This window comes from Rhodamnia argentea, chromosome 1 (genome assembly GCF_020921035.1).
Source record: "Rhodamnia argentea isolate NSW1041297 chromosome 1, ASM2092103v1, whole genome shotgun sequence".
Classification (NCBI taxonomy): domain Eukaryota; kingdom Viridiplantae; phylum Streptophyta; class Magnoliopsida; order Myrtales; family Myrtaceae; genus Rhodamnia; species Rhodamnia argentea.
Genome location: NC_063150.1, coordinates 22,063,845 through 22,079,640, shown reverse-complemented (window position 1 = coordinate 22,079,640; position 15,796 = coordinate 22,063,845). Strand labels below are relative to the sequence as shown.

At 41.2% G+C, this 15,796-nt stretch overlaps 1 protein-coding gene, 1 long non-coding RNA gene and 1 pseudogene across 2 annotated transcripts; 2 read left to right on the top strand and 1 right to left on the bottom strand.

Moving 5' to 3' along the window:
* The first annotated feature begins 1,285 nt into the window (after nt 1-1,285).
* LOC125314709 lies at nt 1,286-2,380 on the top strand (annotated as a pseudogene).
* A 532-nt stretch (nt 2,381-2,912) lies between these two features.
* Nucleotides 2,913-12,231, top strand: LOC125316641. Its single transcript, XR_007199752.1, has 3 exons — nt 2,913-3,510; nt 8,243-8,249; nt 12,220-12,231. It is a non-coding gene; the product is annotated as an uncharacterized LOC125316641 (long non-coding RNA).
* Nucleotides 12,232-12,782: 551 nt separating this feature from the next.
* On the bottom strand, nt 12,783-15,086 carry LOC125314708 (actin-related protein 9-like). The gene is made up of 8 exons (XM_048277611.1): nt 15,009-15,086; nt 14,782-14,854; nt 14,586-14,695; nt 14,421-14,480; nt 14,251-14,319; nt 13,463-13,555; nt 13,258-13,314; nt 12,783-12,887 (listed from the first exon to the last, which is right to left on the bottom strand). Exons 1-8 carry the CDS (start codon nt 15,009-15,011, stop codon nt 12,783-12,785), a joined length of 570 nt encoding a protein of 189 aa, XP_048133568.1. The 5' UTR covers nt 15,012-15,086.
* Nucleotides 15,087-15,796: the final 710 nt, after the last annotated feature.

Here is a 15,796-nt window from a genome sequence, read left to right as displayed (position 1 = left end):
TATAATTTAGTTGGAGTTTTGAAAAAGTATACAAGTTTAACAAAAAATATATATTTATGATATTGACACGTAAGAAAATATATTGAAAACTATGAAGTAATGCATCTCTAAATAGCTTCAAACATGTTAGTGTACATATTCTTGTGATTCGGTGTTTTGTGTAAACTAAATAAAATAGGAGCATTGCAACATTGCAATGATTTTAATCTAATTTTTCAGTTGGATTTTTTTACGAAGATTTTTGTATTTATTTCGAAGTCATGATACCCAAAATGGGGCTACCAAGGAGAGTTCGCTAATTTAAATACTAATTGGATTATTGTGTTTCTAGTACGTTTCTCAAGGGTAACCTATGTCTACAAGATTTCTTTAATTTGGATTATTAGTTATTAATTCATGAGCTATTCTGGTTTTTGTGTGAAAAAAGAACTCTCGGGTGAGTAATGAATGAAATACATTTGGATTTTCTCGTCAGAAAATTCATTTATTACTTATGGTTTTCCATAAGTTTATTTTAAAATCCAATTGATCTCTTTTTGTGCTTGATCATGCTTCATAATATTTAAATACAATGTTTCAATAGCTATGCAAACATTTATGAGCTCCTTAAATGTCCTATATTTTGCATTCATCGGACTGAAAAGATATTCAAATGCTATTAGTAATTACCCCTATGAATGCCGGCCTTGCAACGTAGGACTGTCGGAGTTTATGCCGGTGATTTCCGACCAAAATTCGCCGGATGGAATAAATTAGCACAAATGCTAAAGGTTTACGATTCAATTGCCCAAAAAACAAAAAAATTTAGGACTGCAAGGCACAATTGCAATAGGTTTAGAACTTGTTTTGGCCATTCTCCCCTCGAATAGGTATTGACCACTCAGAAATGAAAGTGCCCAGTTCTTTGTTCGGTTAGGTGAGGCAATTGCTACCACTAAATGTGTACAAAGTTTCTCGCCTAAATTATATCTATCCGCCATGGCACATATAATCTTGCATCTAGTTGCTATCAATGAGACGAACCAGTAAGATAATCCTCAATGACCGATCATTTTCACCGACGAGAACCTCAGATGTTTTCGTTTCGGTCTTTTTGGGAAAAAAGGATGTTCCCTCGACAGTTGACTTCATTCGCGTTCTTGCGGTAGCGATACCAAACTTTTGCACCCAAGTTGATACAAAATACCAATACCCTTTGTCGTGTTTTCTAGGAGTCTGTCCAACCATACTTTGAAGGCAGCTCTAGCTCAATTCTCTCATGCATCGTAATATCTGCGGCGGAGAAATGCTAACAGAGTACTCAAAGCATGTGATGAAACTGGGCTCTTGTCCGTTTGAGCTCTTATCGGAAGCGCTAGGACTCCACACAAATCCCTTGAAGGAGATCGAGTGTGGAAAGGGACACTCGATCATGTGCCACTACTATCCGCCATGCCCCCGGCTCGAGTTGACCCCGGGTGTGACAGAGCATTCGGACGACGACTTCCTCACAATTCTCCGCCAAGATCAAATTGGAGGACTTCAAGAGCTTCATAAAACCGGTGGATCGACGTTCCTCCAATACCCGGAGCACTAGTGACCAACGTTGGAGATCTTTTGCGGATAAGTAGCTTCGGCCCGAATAATCATCGTCCATTTCTGAGTTTCTCTTAAATCGTGTTTTGATTGGTAGACACACGATCCTCTTCTCGCCTTTGTTCTTGTACTCTCTCATATGCTAAGCTAGTTGAAGAGCTCTTGAGAATTCAACAAGTAAATTGACATGGCATCTCCCCGTAGCAATATGACATTATGCCAATCTGTACTTTTCTTTGGTAAGAAAAATCGGTGTTTACCATTCCCAAATGGCTTGTGTATCGAGTATCCTACTGAGCTATTTGACTCATCTAAACTTGATTCTACCTTTCGCTAGATCCCGCTAGCCTCACATTGACAGGATCAAAATTGTCCGAATGAAACAGATGTATGTTGAAAACAACATTTTCACGGGAGCGGTCAATGTGGCTTCTAGATATTCTGCAGTTTTGGTATTTATCAATATTAAGATTGCAATCATACTAGTACATAGAAACTGTGTTTCTTCATTTCTAACCTAAGAACCGAGAATGTTTCACTAATGTTGCATTCGCGGCTCACAACAAACAATCGGTTTAAGAGTGTCGAGCACCGAGTCATGGCAAACAGCAGAGGCCCGAGAGTGTCGGTGGCATGCTTCTTGGGCAACACTCCATGGCTGTATGGAACCATCAATGAATTAACGTCGGCAGACAACCCACCAATCTGCAAGGAGACTGCACTTCCAAACTACACTGCCCATTACATTTCCAAAGGCCTAGATAGAGCTTCTGCGCTTCTTGATTTCAAGCTGAAGATTGTGTAAATTTATAAAGGTGGTCTTATTGATATCTATATTTGAAGAAAAAAGTCTGCCCATCTGTTCATCTAGGTCAAACTACCACAGAACAGGATTGCCTTTTTTCACCGCTCATTAACTAACACTTATATTGCTCAATTTGACAGCAACAACACAACTCTCAAAAGCAAAGATCATTCTCTAAACAAAAGCAGAACTAAAAGAGAGCACGAAATAGAGGGAGAGGAAGATCAACACATACCGATCTAAGATCGAAAGAAATATGTTATCAATAGATGAAACCGCGCCGAATACTCTGTATGACAATTACAACACTAATCTACTACGAGAAAAATTGCACTTTCGGGAACATTTCTGTTTGGTTCAGCTTTGAATCCACTTTGTGCAGCTAGGATAAAAAGTGGAATTCTTGCTGGCCTCCAACTCGCTCAATGACAATAACCAAAATCAACCACATGGCAATTGAATCAGCCATTTATTAGACATCACCGTAATTTTCTCAGCGAGTGGTAGATCACATCATATGAGTCACGCATTGCCATGTCTCGGCTATAAAGAAACTGCTCATATCATGCGTTGCAATGTCTCCATAACATTCAATTCATAATCCAAACTCATCTCCAACAAATTTACATTCACGGTGAAATTGAATTGCAGTTGAGAGAGAGAGAGAGAGAGAGAGAGGAACAATGCTTACTATCGATTTGGCCTCTGACTCTAGCGAGCAGAGCTACGATAGAGCAAACGATGACTCGAAAGCCGGCATCAAAGGCCTCGGTCGACGCCGGGATCACCAAAATCCCTAGAATTTCTTCATCCGACCACGGGAGACATCCGAAGACAGCTCCGAATCAAGTGGCGGCTCCGAGAATCTCAACGTCCCAATCATTGACCTCAGTGAAATTGACCGTGACCCGACCAAGAGGAAGGAGGCGATCGAGAGGATGTGACGCGCGTCGAGACGCCTGGGGTTCTTCCGGGTGGTGAATCCCGGAGTTCCGGCAGCCGTGACGGAGATGAAGGAGGGATTGAGGAGGTTCCACGAGCAAGATGACGAGGCAAAGAAGGTCTTCCACATGCGCAACATGACGAGGAAGGTTATGTACAACAGCAATTTCGACCTGAACACGACGTCGGTGGCAAACTGGAGAGACGCTTTCTTCTTTCGATAAATGTGCACTGCGAATATGGTGAAGAGAAATTAGTTAATGGAAGAAATAATAATTGAAAGGAACACATGATAGGTGATAGTCTTTTCACCTAGCTTCTATGCTAATAGTCGGATTCATCCACTTAATCCTCCCAAAAAATGACCGGAATGTGGGCAAGCTGTGGGCATTCCTCATGGCGATTCTTTTCCAGAATGGGACAACGAATGATTCTCAATTCCTTCAAGTGTATGAGGTTGCGCATCTCAAATGGCAAATGCTCTAAACTTTGACAGTTAAATCATACTAGCTTTTTGAGCAGAGAGAGATTTCCAATCCATTCCGGCAAACTCGCTCCCTCATATCCACGAATCTCGAAAGATTGCGGTGTCTTGACATGTCGAATCCCCTCGAGTAATTGCATCAAACCGGTGATCTTAAGAACACGTAGGTTCGTAAGGAATGGCCATTGGGTGTCATGCTGGTCTACTTCGCACGATAGATCGAGTCCTTCACAAGTATCAACGTGGAGTTCCCGGAGCGAGGAAAGGTGTCGCATGCCACGAGAGAAGCTCCTTATGTCGCAATCGCCGAGGCTCATGAATTCGAGATTATTGGCCGATCGGAGTAGAGTCTCGAGCATCGGGGACTCCAGATCATCTCCGTGAAGATATAGACGCTTTAGTTTAGAGAAAGGGGTGAATGTGGATCCCACTTGCGACTTCGACGGGCAATTTGGATCGGGCTTTATTTCCAACATTTTCGCCTCATCTATGTCCAAGCATTCCACCTGGGGGAATGGTGGCACGAAATTCAACTCGGGACAGCCCCATATTTCCACGGACCGAAGTTTTGGGAAGGATGACCGGTGATGCTTTTGATATGCTCTCATTAGTTCCCTACTTCCCCACCATCCCTTCAGCTTGCTGCATCCCACTAGTTCCAATCTCTCAAGAGATGGGAAGAAGGTGCGTGCGATCTTAGATTGCCCCACGTCACTTGTCCGTTGAACGAACTCCAACGCATTCAACTGCATAAGAATCAACGTCCTTAGGGAAGGGAGTTCACTCAAGGATGGTAGGTGGCTCACTGACGCACAATAACCAATAAGCAAGTATCGAAGGTTGACCAATTTCCTCAAATCTCTTGGAAATGTTTTAAGGTACCTACATGCACCGAGTTCAAGGAACTGCAAATTCACCAAATCCGTGATTGAATCCGGCAAACTTTGAATAGATTGGTTTCCAACAATACCAAGATACCTTAAGTGCTTCAACTTTACTATGGAGGAAAGAGGGAGAGGAATCTTTGCAGAGTTTAAACGCAACACTCGACAATGTTTACCCCCAGAAAAAACTCTGTCCAAGTTGATTACGGGCCATCGACCTCTCAAGAAGATTAGCGTCCGCAATTTGTGTAGATCGAGCAGAGACATCATTTTCTCTTCAGAGAAAAATTCTGAAGTAAATGACGCATGTCGAATTCCTCTATCATTATGTCCTCCTTTAAAATTAACAATCTTGCATTCACCTCCAGCAACTTTTTGGGCAAGATCGTGCATGAGATCATGCATCTTGAAAGTTAGGACCTCGCCATCCATGCCTTTTACATCAACATTGAGGAATGACCTACACAGCAGTTCTGTCAAATACATGTCTGCGACCTCTTCAAGGTTATCCTCCCCTCTGCTTAACTCAATAAAGCCTTGTGCCACCCAAAGATGTATAATCATATCTTTATTGTAGACATAATCTTTCGGAAACAATGAGCAGTATGCAAAACAATGTTTTAAGCGTGAGGGGAGATGATCGTAACTGAACTTGAGGACTTTCATTATTCCATCATCTTTCTCATCAATTTCTGGTATTTCTAGAAGTTCACGCCCCTCGTAACGGAGCCATTCATCTTTCTTTTTGCCGTAGAAATGGCTTCCAATAGTTCTAACGGCAAGGGGAACCCCGGCGCATTTTTTAACTAAATCTCGACCTATCTCCTCCTGTTCCGAGTCAAATGATTCTTCCCCATCTTCAAAAGCATTTTTCTTAAATAAGTTCCACGACTCATCTTCAGATAAGCTGCGCAGATCATAGATAACAGATTTCGCATTCGTGACCTTCACGACTTCGTGGCTGCGAGTAGTTACAAGTATCTTGCTTCCCCATTGACCACCCTCTAGCCAATCTCCAAGCTTCGACCATTCATGCCGATCTTCATTCCACAAATCATCCAAAACAAGCAAGTATTTCTTTCCACCTAGAGTCTCGCGAAGAAGACTCGGCAATTGGTGCATAGGCTTACTGTCAAGATCTTGTAATAACTTTTTCATCTCATCATCATGCCCTTGACAGTAATCTTTCGCTGATTTGAGAATTTCTTTGATAATCACATTGGGATCAAAGACGTCAGATACACACACCCACATCTTAAGCCCAAAATGTTCTTTTACCTCCCCATCGTTGTACACTAGTCGTGCAAGTGCAGTTTTCCCAAGACCACCTTTACCAACGATGGCTACAAATGACACGCTCTTGTCAGAGGAGGAACTCAACAAGAGTTGCTTGATCTTCTTTTTGTCCTCTTCCCTACCGATTATTTTTTCATCAGGTGAGGGACGTTCAGGTTTCTTTCCTCTCCGTATGGCCACTCTTTCCTCCGGATGCGGCTCTAATTTTAGTAAGTTACTATCTTTTTCAATCTCATCCAGTGTCTTCCTAAGTTCCTGAATCTTATTGGCCACTTTGAGGCGTTGTGCGAGCTGATTCGATTTAGAGAAGAAAATGCGTACCGATTTCGACATCTTGTTTCCAGGAGTGACCTCCCTCCTCAGATCTTCAGTCGCGACATCGTCGATCAAGTCCTGGACGTCGTACAGCACGTCCTTGAGCCTCTTGAGCCAGAGCTTGACCTGCTCCTTGTCCCATTGCTGCTTCTCGGCATCCAAAAGCACAGCTCGGATGGCCTGGACGGTGCCCTCAAGGCTTCGAAGCTCGTCCTTGGCACCGCGGAGCAACTTGATTTGCCGAAAAACGAAGGAGCCTGCAGGCTTCGCAATTTCGGTGGCGAGGCTTTTCAGTGTGTCGGTGGCAAGGCTGAAGAGCGCTGCTTCCGCCATTTCCGAAAGGCAAAAGCAGGGGTTGAGGAGAAGTTTGAGAATGCTGTTGTTTGGAGACGATTTGGTGGCGCCTCACGATCAACTTCAGGCACGAATGTATAGCAAGGCTAACGGCATCTCCATGGTACTTCATGCTCAGTTAATCCACCAGACGAAATGGCATAACTTGCAACAGAGAAAAAGAATAGCGTGGATCAGTTGTTTCTTCGTGCCAAAGCCCAATTGGCTAAATCCACCCCTTAATTGGCTTCATTTACACCCTTGACTGTTAGAATGACAGAAATACCAAATCCGAATTGCTCTCCCCGAATATAGAGGTGGCAAAATGCGACCACATCCGAAATAGATCCAACCCTACACGAATAGACTACGAAAAATCGGCAACTCGTGACCAAATCGAATTCTGCCCAATGGAAAGGGAATTTACAAATAAAAAGATGAGCATCTACAAATTTTATGCAGTGTGAAAGACTCCTGGGGTCCCCAAACAGAGAGACTAAAAGAGAAAAGAGAGGATAGACCCCGAAAAGCTCGTACTTTATTTGTTATTCGTTGATCAAAAATATATTTTTCATCCATTCATTCATGTAAAGTGGACGAACGATCATTTTTATTGATTTTCCGCGAAACATTTGCATCCCAAGGGACTTTATCTTTTCCAAGCTTCGCTATTATCCGTTTATCTAATAACCATGAAAACGTACACATTAACGGGGTTTCTATTTTTGTGACTGTCCTAAGCCAAGTTGAATTCTTACTCTATGGTCGCTGAGAATGAGTTTCTATATTTAGACCTCTACAGCAGGATAAGATAAATTTCTTTTTTCGGATGATAAGGCTATCCAAACTTTTGGCTCGATTATTTTCCTCAAAAAGAGCTGCTAGCGTAACAGTCTGACAATACTGTCAATTATTTCTAACCATACGATTTTTCAATCAATGAGTGCTTTATGCAAAATACATAGAGATGGTGTGTGGATCTACGATTGAGATTGTACTGTCTTTGACAGTACTATCAAAAAAGCATTTCCCTTCCTTGAATGCATACGAAACGCTCCATTCCCGTGGCAAAAGAGGAAGGAAACCCAAGAATTGTCTATACCGTGTATATCTCAATCGAAACGCTGAAGTTAAATTTCACTGCACCGAAGGATTTACACCTGTTCTACTTCTGTCAGCAAGAAAAGAAAGGGAAGGTGAAGAAATTACTTAACAATGAGCTGATCCTTTTTTGGATACCTTAATCTGATCTATTATTACCTTTCAAGAATTTATGTAACATGTCGCCTGTGCTTGGACATAGTAAGAGTCCTGGTACTTTCTGCTGCTACCAACATGGATACCATTCTGAAACCAGTTCATACGATGAATCCAAGCATCTCAGCCAATGTCGGGAATCCCTAAGAACAAAGCTTGCCGCAGTAAAAAGGAATGCTTAACCAGTCGGAACACGCCTAGCAATATTCTCTTTCAAACAATTTTCGCGGATTGCACTCCAAATTAATAGCGTGATGACCACTTGAGAAGAAAGGCTACAACTTCATGGACAAGTAAGCTCGTTAACAAGAAGTTGCTTCGACAAAATAAAAATAAAAATAAAAACAAGAGGTTGCAAGTTAGAATGATGGGCATCAATATTGGTGAAAAATCTATGTAAGCTAGTGTTCAAATACACTATTTAAGAGACAATGACAAAGTCTGACTTGAGGATCGAATCACCGTAACGTGACGAGTTTGCATTAACAAGAGAACATAGCATGTCTCTATTTGAAGAAGCTTTTCTGTGCCTTTGAGATGCCATTATTCACGAAGGGACATACTTTTGGAAAATGCAATGTCTGCCTTCTCGGCCATAATCATTCGACCAAGAAAAAGAGGTGGTGGGGAATATGCTTTGCGTTTTTTGATCAAGAAACCCACACAAACAGCTCCCAATTCTCCAGATGTGCACAAATTTCATCCCTAATGGAATTCTCTCTCACACGCACTGTTCACAAGTCATAGCTTCAGAATACTGCGCATCTTGTTAACCTTTATGGCGAACCGACTACAGAGACAGAAGCTGATGCCAAAGCCACCACGTTTTGCGTTGATTGCTAACGAATGAGATTATTTGGGTCAGGTTTAGCCCAACACAGAGGCACGGAGAGCCAAGGACTTGATTTGATAAATCTGCCACGAAAGTGCAATTGAGTTCTAAAACTTACGAGAAATGCAATCAAGTCCCCAAATAAGAACATGTTGCATGATCTTTCTTATTTAAGGGTTCCAGTTTTGGCATTGTTATACCGTTAATTAGTCACCATGTAATTTAGTTATTAAGTTGTGAGCTCTTCCAAATGTCAAGTGCATGAATCACGTTTCTGCATAAAAGTGAAAAAAAGAACCCTTTTGTAAGGAACGAAGGAAATAAATTTGGAGTTTCTCTTGTTAGGAAATCGATCAATTACTTATGGTTTTTAATTGATACATTTATATAATCAATTAACTCCTTGTATTTTCATCGCGCTTCATTTTACAAGATATAATGCTCCATTGATGAAGCAAATGTTTATGAGCTATTTACAAGGAACTCGTAAAAAAAAGTCATAAACTTATTGCATTGATATGTCTTAAACCTTTTATTGGTGTCAATTCAATATTAAATATTTGCATTGGTCCAATTCAGTCCTAAATTTTTGTATTTGTGCTGATTGAGTCAATCTAGCTAATTTTGGCCGGAAATCGCTAACGTGGACATCGATTATCCTACGTAGCTGTTGTACGGATGACGCCGATGCAATAAGTCATAAACTTATTGCATTGATATGTCTTAAACCTTTTATTGGTGTCAATTCAATATTAAATATTTTGCATTGGTCCAATTCAGTCCTAAATTTTTGCATTTGTGCCGATTGAGTCAATCTAACTAATTTTGGCCGGAAATCGCTAACGTGGACATCGATTGTCCTACGTAGCTATTGTATGGATGACGCTGATGTGGATATTTTTTTTAATATTATTATAATAATTTTAAATAATGTTAATAAGTTTTTGGTTTTTTCTTCTTTTTCTTTTCTTGCATTTTTTTAATTGATGGCCGGCAAGGGCTACCAGCCCTCGCCGGCCACAGCAAAGGCAAAGGCTCATGAGCCTCGTCTAGTGACCGGCAAGGGTCGTCGGCCCTTGTCAGCCCCCAATAAAAAGAAGCGAGTGAAAAGTAAAAGAAGAACAAAAAGAAAAAATATTCATAATATTTAAAGATAATTAAAAAATATTAAAAAATATTCACGTTAGCACCGATTATGCCACTTAGGACAACCGACGTCCATGTCAGCAATTTCCGCCCAAATTTCATCGAATTGACTCAATTGGCACAAATACAAAAGGTTTAAGACTGAATTGGCACAAATACAAAAGGTTTATGACGGAATTAGCACTAATAAAGGATTTATGACTGAACTAGTATCAACGCAAAATTTAAGATTGAATTACCACTAGAAAAAAATTTAGGACTAAATTAACACCAATACAATGGGTTTAAAATTTTTTTGACACTTTTCTCACTATTTACATGGGTTAATCAATCACCTTGGTTCATGTGAAGACTAGAATGCACGAGATTTAGACATGTGACGGAATCAGAAGAACATCTTCCATCCCTATTCTTCTTGAAGGAATCGTCAACGTGTGCTTTCAAGGATCCGGCGATAAATGCTGTCATAATCGAGAAACAAGAAATTCTTATGTTGCCAACTCCGAGTGTTTGTCTGATATCTTCTTGGGGCAACTTTCACTTAAAAGAAAACTCATTTCTTTGACAACCTTCATGTCCCTCGTGTTTAGTTTCTTCTCTATATCAACAACGAAGGATAATACAAATATCACTACTATATAACCACGTAATGTGAACTTCATCAAGACCCAGCTCGCTCAAAATCGATAATACCAAGTAACACTACTAACGGACACACAATGGTCACCAGCATGGGTCCCGAACATGACAGAGCAATCAAATTGAGAGCATTCGACGAGACGAAATCTGGGGTCAAAGGCCTCGTGGACGCCGGGATCGCCCAAGTCCCCCGCATATTTGTTCGGCCGTCCGACAGCGTGGCCTGCAGTGAGGATCACGCGGACATCCCAGTGATGGACCTAGGACATGCGAATGCGGGCCCCACCAGTCATGATGAGACGGCGCGGAATATCGGGAAAGCACTCGAAAAATGGGGTTTCTTCCGGGTGATCGACCATGGGTTCCGTGAGAGCCTCTTGGAGGAGGTGATAGAGGGGTCTCGCAGGTTCTTTGCTCTTGGGGATAAGAATGCATGTTAGCAAAAGCAAGGAGAAGAAGAGATTGAAGGATTCCATTCAATTCCTGCAGCAGTATTATTAAAGAAAGGGATATGTTACTAGCTTATAGGAGAGGCAAATAAGGCATTTACTTCACAACTTATCCATTGACTTTTGAAGAGGTCTTTTTATTGAGAATCATTTTAACAGGGGTGGCAATCCTCCAAAACTCTTCGACAGATAGTCTATATTATGCTTTCTCAGAGAAATGCTATATTGCAATATGAATCTGACACACAGCCATCGTGCTTGAAAAAAAAGGTGGGAAGAAGTTGATATAAGATCAAACATACAACTCAACCTTATATCCAAAGTTCTATTTCAGACACACATAGACTGCGCCTGGTATAAACTCCTGAAGCAAAAAGGACCATTATAATTTACTACTGCTCCATGCATTAGAGCTTAAGAAGAGGCAAACGATTGTCAACAAGATGCAACAAAATCCGCAAAAAAGCATTAATCTCAGCAAATTTAAGTTTGTCATTACATTAATTGAAGATCTTAAAGGTCCTTTTTTGGAGTTATCTTCAGCTACAGCAATGGTATACTACTTGTCAATCATAGGGAAAAAAAAAATGATGAACCGAAGTTAAATCAGCCAATGAACCACAAGAAAAAATGAAGAAAGAGCATGGGAAGAAACCAAAATACCAATTCTCTATTTATACTCGACCATATATTCATGCATCCACTTACAATACAGAGATCATATGAAATGCATAAGCGGAAAAACCAATAGTAAAATCTTCGTGGATATAAGCAACTGAACATAATGAAAGCAAAACAAATAAGTACCGCGATTGTCAAATGTCTCTGGCACTACAAGAACGGCAGAATACATATTCCTTTCAGATTGAGGTATATGCAATTTCTCCACCAACATCCAGTCCCAGAGAGTGTGCAAATCCTCATACACCTGTGAAGAAAAATTATAGGGATGAGCAAGATCTTACCATATCATTCTTTTTCTACGTCACCATATCCATACAACTATCGTATCACGTAGCAAATGCATGCAATACTTTATATTACAGGTGTTTTGCTGGATGGTTAGAATTGATTCCTGGTGAGGCTACAGATACTAACAAATCTAACTAAGCAATGTACTTAATGTGTACCTCCAAGGAGTGAGAGTGGAACTCAGTAATAATCAGACAGCAACTTCTTTCAATGAGTAATATTTAGGGTATCTCACCTGCTGCAAAGGATAGTCTTGCGAAATGTTAAAATGACCTCTTCGGATAGGACAGCGGAAGCAGTAAGGCTCTGTGGGTGATATTTCCAGCGCTTCCTCACCACAAATGAACGGTCTGTATTTACGTTGACCTAAGTCCATATCCCCTCCCTCATGTTGGGCCAACGAAGTACTAGGCAAGTCTTTATCCTCTAAGCTATCTGCAAAGCAGAGGTGCAAGTCATATACAAAGGCACAAACTAAAGACTTTCTGCAGATTCAATGTCGGCATGAAAAATAATCATACTGCATTACGCAACTCGTGTATGAAAAACAACCTTGACAATGCATATAGCTTCGCAACAATAAATGCAAGTGACACATAGTTGGGGAGGAACATTGCTTCCACTTTTCACTCTTTAGGTCATTTAGCAAGCTTCACTATTTACAAAATGCCAAGATCTTTGCTATTAGCTGAAAGCCAGCTCCACATATCCTTGAATAAACAAGACAATAATGAAAGACAACCCATTACCTTATCAACTCCATACATCCTTAGACAAACAAAGGCACCGATACAACCGACAGAACAATTTTAGTAGACTGACTACAGGCTAGGAGCATTGAAGCTGGATGCTTCTACTCAAAAACATTAGCAGCTACAGCCACTTTTGTACAGGAGGCAGAACTATTTAGTATGCTCACCAGAGAAATAATCAGAACAGGCATTTGCATCAAAATTAGCTTCAGACACAATTGAAGGTTGATGGTCAGAAGTTCCAAACATTGACAGAGTGCACCATCCTGCTAGCTATCTACATTTTGGACGACAGCTTCCTCAACGTATGTTACTTAACACCCCCGATACTCCAACTTAGAGACAAAACAATCATATGGAATTTTTAGTTTATATCTACCTCACAGTTTCTCTACTTAGTTCCAAAATGACATAGAGACGATCACTTTTTCGGGGTAGAGTCTCGTTATCCTAGGCATCTAGTATATTGGAGACATGCTCCAGCCCAGATAAAAGCTAAAAATCTTATATTGTTATGACAATTCAATCAACAGAAGCCTATACTACATCAAATCTTAGACAAGGGAATATAAGTACTATGTTGCCATTTTTCTTTGCATAGACAAAGCCGTCCATGATCTGACAGCACAGTTTCTGATTCCATTGACATATCAATAAGTAGAAGCAGATAACATAAGTAAGAAGAGAAAGGTAAAAGGTCTCAGCAATAGTGAAGCCAATTAACTCAGAAAAACCATTAGCCAATGAATAGAAAAAAATATTTATTATATAGACCTGCTACCAGAGTCGAACTTTGCCTCTCATACGCATCCGTCCAAGAAAAGACTGAATCTTTCCTACCATTCTGTGGATTATAAGCGTCAACACGTCCCATCTGTATAACAGGTAAGTCAGTTTTTCTTTCACTTTGCCTGACACAATCACAAATGAACTCCAATAACAAATATCATGAAGAAATTAGAAACTGAAGAATGCAAAACAATACACAAAAAAGACAGCAAAGGACAATCATATACACGTCCTTACATAGACACATAGACATCCTAGTTTGGGCAGACTTCCCTTTTTTCTGGGCGGCGCCGGGTGATTTAATTTTATTTATTTATCAGGGAGCAGGAACTGAGCTCTGACAGTACTAAAATTCAGGAATATACTAGATCCAAGGATGCAATGACTCTGTAGTCTCCTCTTGGATGACAATGCAGTATAGATTTACACAGAACAAGAGGAGAAATTTTTAAGTTGTCAAGATAAAGGCATTAAAAATCTTTCAAGTCCTTCACTAACCATCAACGAGAGGACAATGTGCTCGTAAAGACCAAAAAAGTTCATTATCTTGAATACCTCATGAAGAAAACAGAGAACAAGCTGAGAGAATTGCCTTAAAATACTGAACCTTCGAGTAGCCAACTCAAATGAGAGAACAAAAAGATAATTGAACCATGAAAACAGTGAAGTTCAACCAGGAACGGAATCTTTGAAGATTAAGTTGGGACTTAATCTGCCATATCATTTTGAAAATTAAGCAGAAGCGATCGAGCAGCTCAACCAAGAACGGAATCTCCATACCTTGCGCTGGAAAGAGCTGCTGTTCGTGACCTCCTCATCCAAGAACGGAATTTTCAACAATGATGTTATCTGGGGTACACTAATCCACATGTCAATTCTGAGAAAAATTCAAAAACATTCGAGGCATTTCACACGTCACAACTAAAAACAAACAACAGAAGTCAACTCACAATATCATAAGCCTTCTCTCGCTCCATGTGTTGTGCCGTCGTAACTTGAGAATTGAGCATCTAAAAACTCCAAAGCAACAACAAACCATCAATTCCGCATTGCCAAAACCAGACACGCACGAAAAACCAAACGGTGAAAAAGAAAATCATGAAACGTGGTCGGACCTGATCTTGCACGTTTCGCTTGGGCACCTGGCTGGTGCACCGGGCGATGCAATGAGGGGCGGTGAAAGGCGCGTCCTGCTGAGCGAGGCCCACTCTGATGTTCGCAGAACCTGGAAAGCAAGGAACGAGCACGTTCAAGCTAGGGTCGAGCGAGGCGCTTACTATTCGATTCGGCTGAAGAGAGGGGTGGGAGTACCAGGGTTGATGACGACGAGATTGGAGCCTCTCTCCGAGATGAGCTGCGAAGGAATCGCCGTCTTCAAATAATCCTGGAAAAAGGAAATGCGAGATGAGCTGCGAAGGAATCGCCGTCTTCAAATAATCCTGGAAAAAGGAAATGCGAGAGGTTCAGTGAAGAAGCTCAACGACTGGAGCAGTCATCGAAGAGAGAGAGAGAGAGAGAGAGGGAGGGAGGGAGATCACCATGGCGGAGCGAAGCGAGGTCGAAGAGCTTTCTCGTCAGTCTCTCTCGCTCTCTCTCAACTGAGAGAACTGAACTGACAACTAACAGAAGATGATGTCCCCAGCGACGACGTTTTGATTACTGACGAACGAGGCTTAAACATAGAGAGAAACAAAAGATTATTTGGGTCGGTCCAGCCCAACCCAGAGCGGAGGAGGGAGAGCGGAGGTCGTTGATCAAAAGAAAAATTTCAAAAAAGAGCTTAAGTCTCATTTTCTTAAATAAAAATTTAAAATAGACATCATTTTAAATATGGGTCTAAAGTATTATGTTTATTTCAAAGAAAGAAGGACCCACAAGAGCATTTTCATCATTTCTTTTTCTGATTCTTTCTCTCTCTTTTTTCTCCTTTGTTTGAGGTTGGTGACCCTTGCCTAGCCCTCGCCGGGCGCGGCGAGGCGTCCCTTGTGGCTGTTAAGGGCGGCTTGCCTCTTGGCAAGGCGAGGCCAAGATAGGCAATTTCAACAATTTTGTTGCCGAGTTCTCTATGGAAGCACTCTACAATCTTGAGGGACCACATTTAGTCGAGAACGCTAGAAGGAAATCGGTAGTCACCACTTCTGGCGATGAGGACGACGAGCCTCAAGTCTCGCACTAGGTAGTCGCGGCGAGCCCAGGAGGTCGCCAAACCCCAACCATGGCAATGCTGCGGTCGTGTGACCTTTGTGAGCCTCGCGATGAATAGATCTAGAGCAACGATGCGATCATCACCAAGGGTCAACCAAGGAATTAGAAGAGACGATGAAAT

Bases quoted from the DNA above. Each gene is read 5' to 3' on its own strand.
- LOC125314708 (XM_048277611.1), bottom strand. The intron at 13,315-13,462 runs GTAGCAGGTCTA...CAATGGAATCAG, and splicing joins AGAGGCAAAGTTCGACTCTG to AAACTGTGCTGTCAGATCAT. The intron at 12,888-13,257 runs GTACTTATATTC...TTGTGTCTGAAG, and splicing joins CAAAGAAAAATGGCAACATA to CTAATTTTGATGCAAATGCC.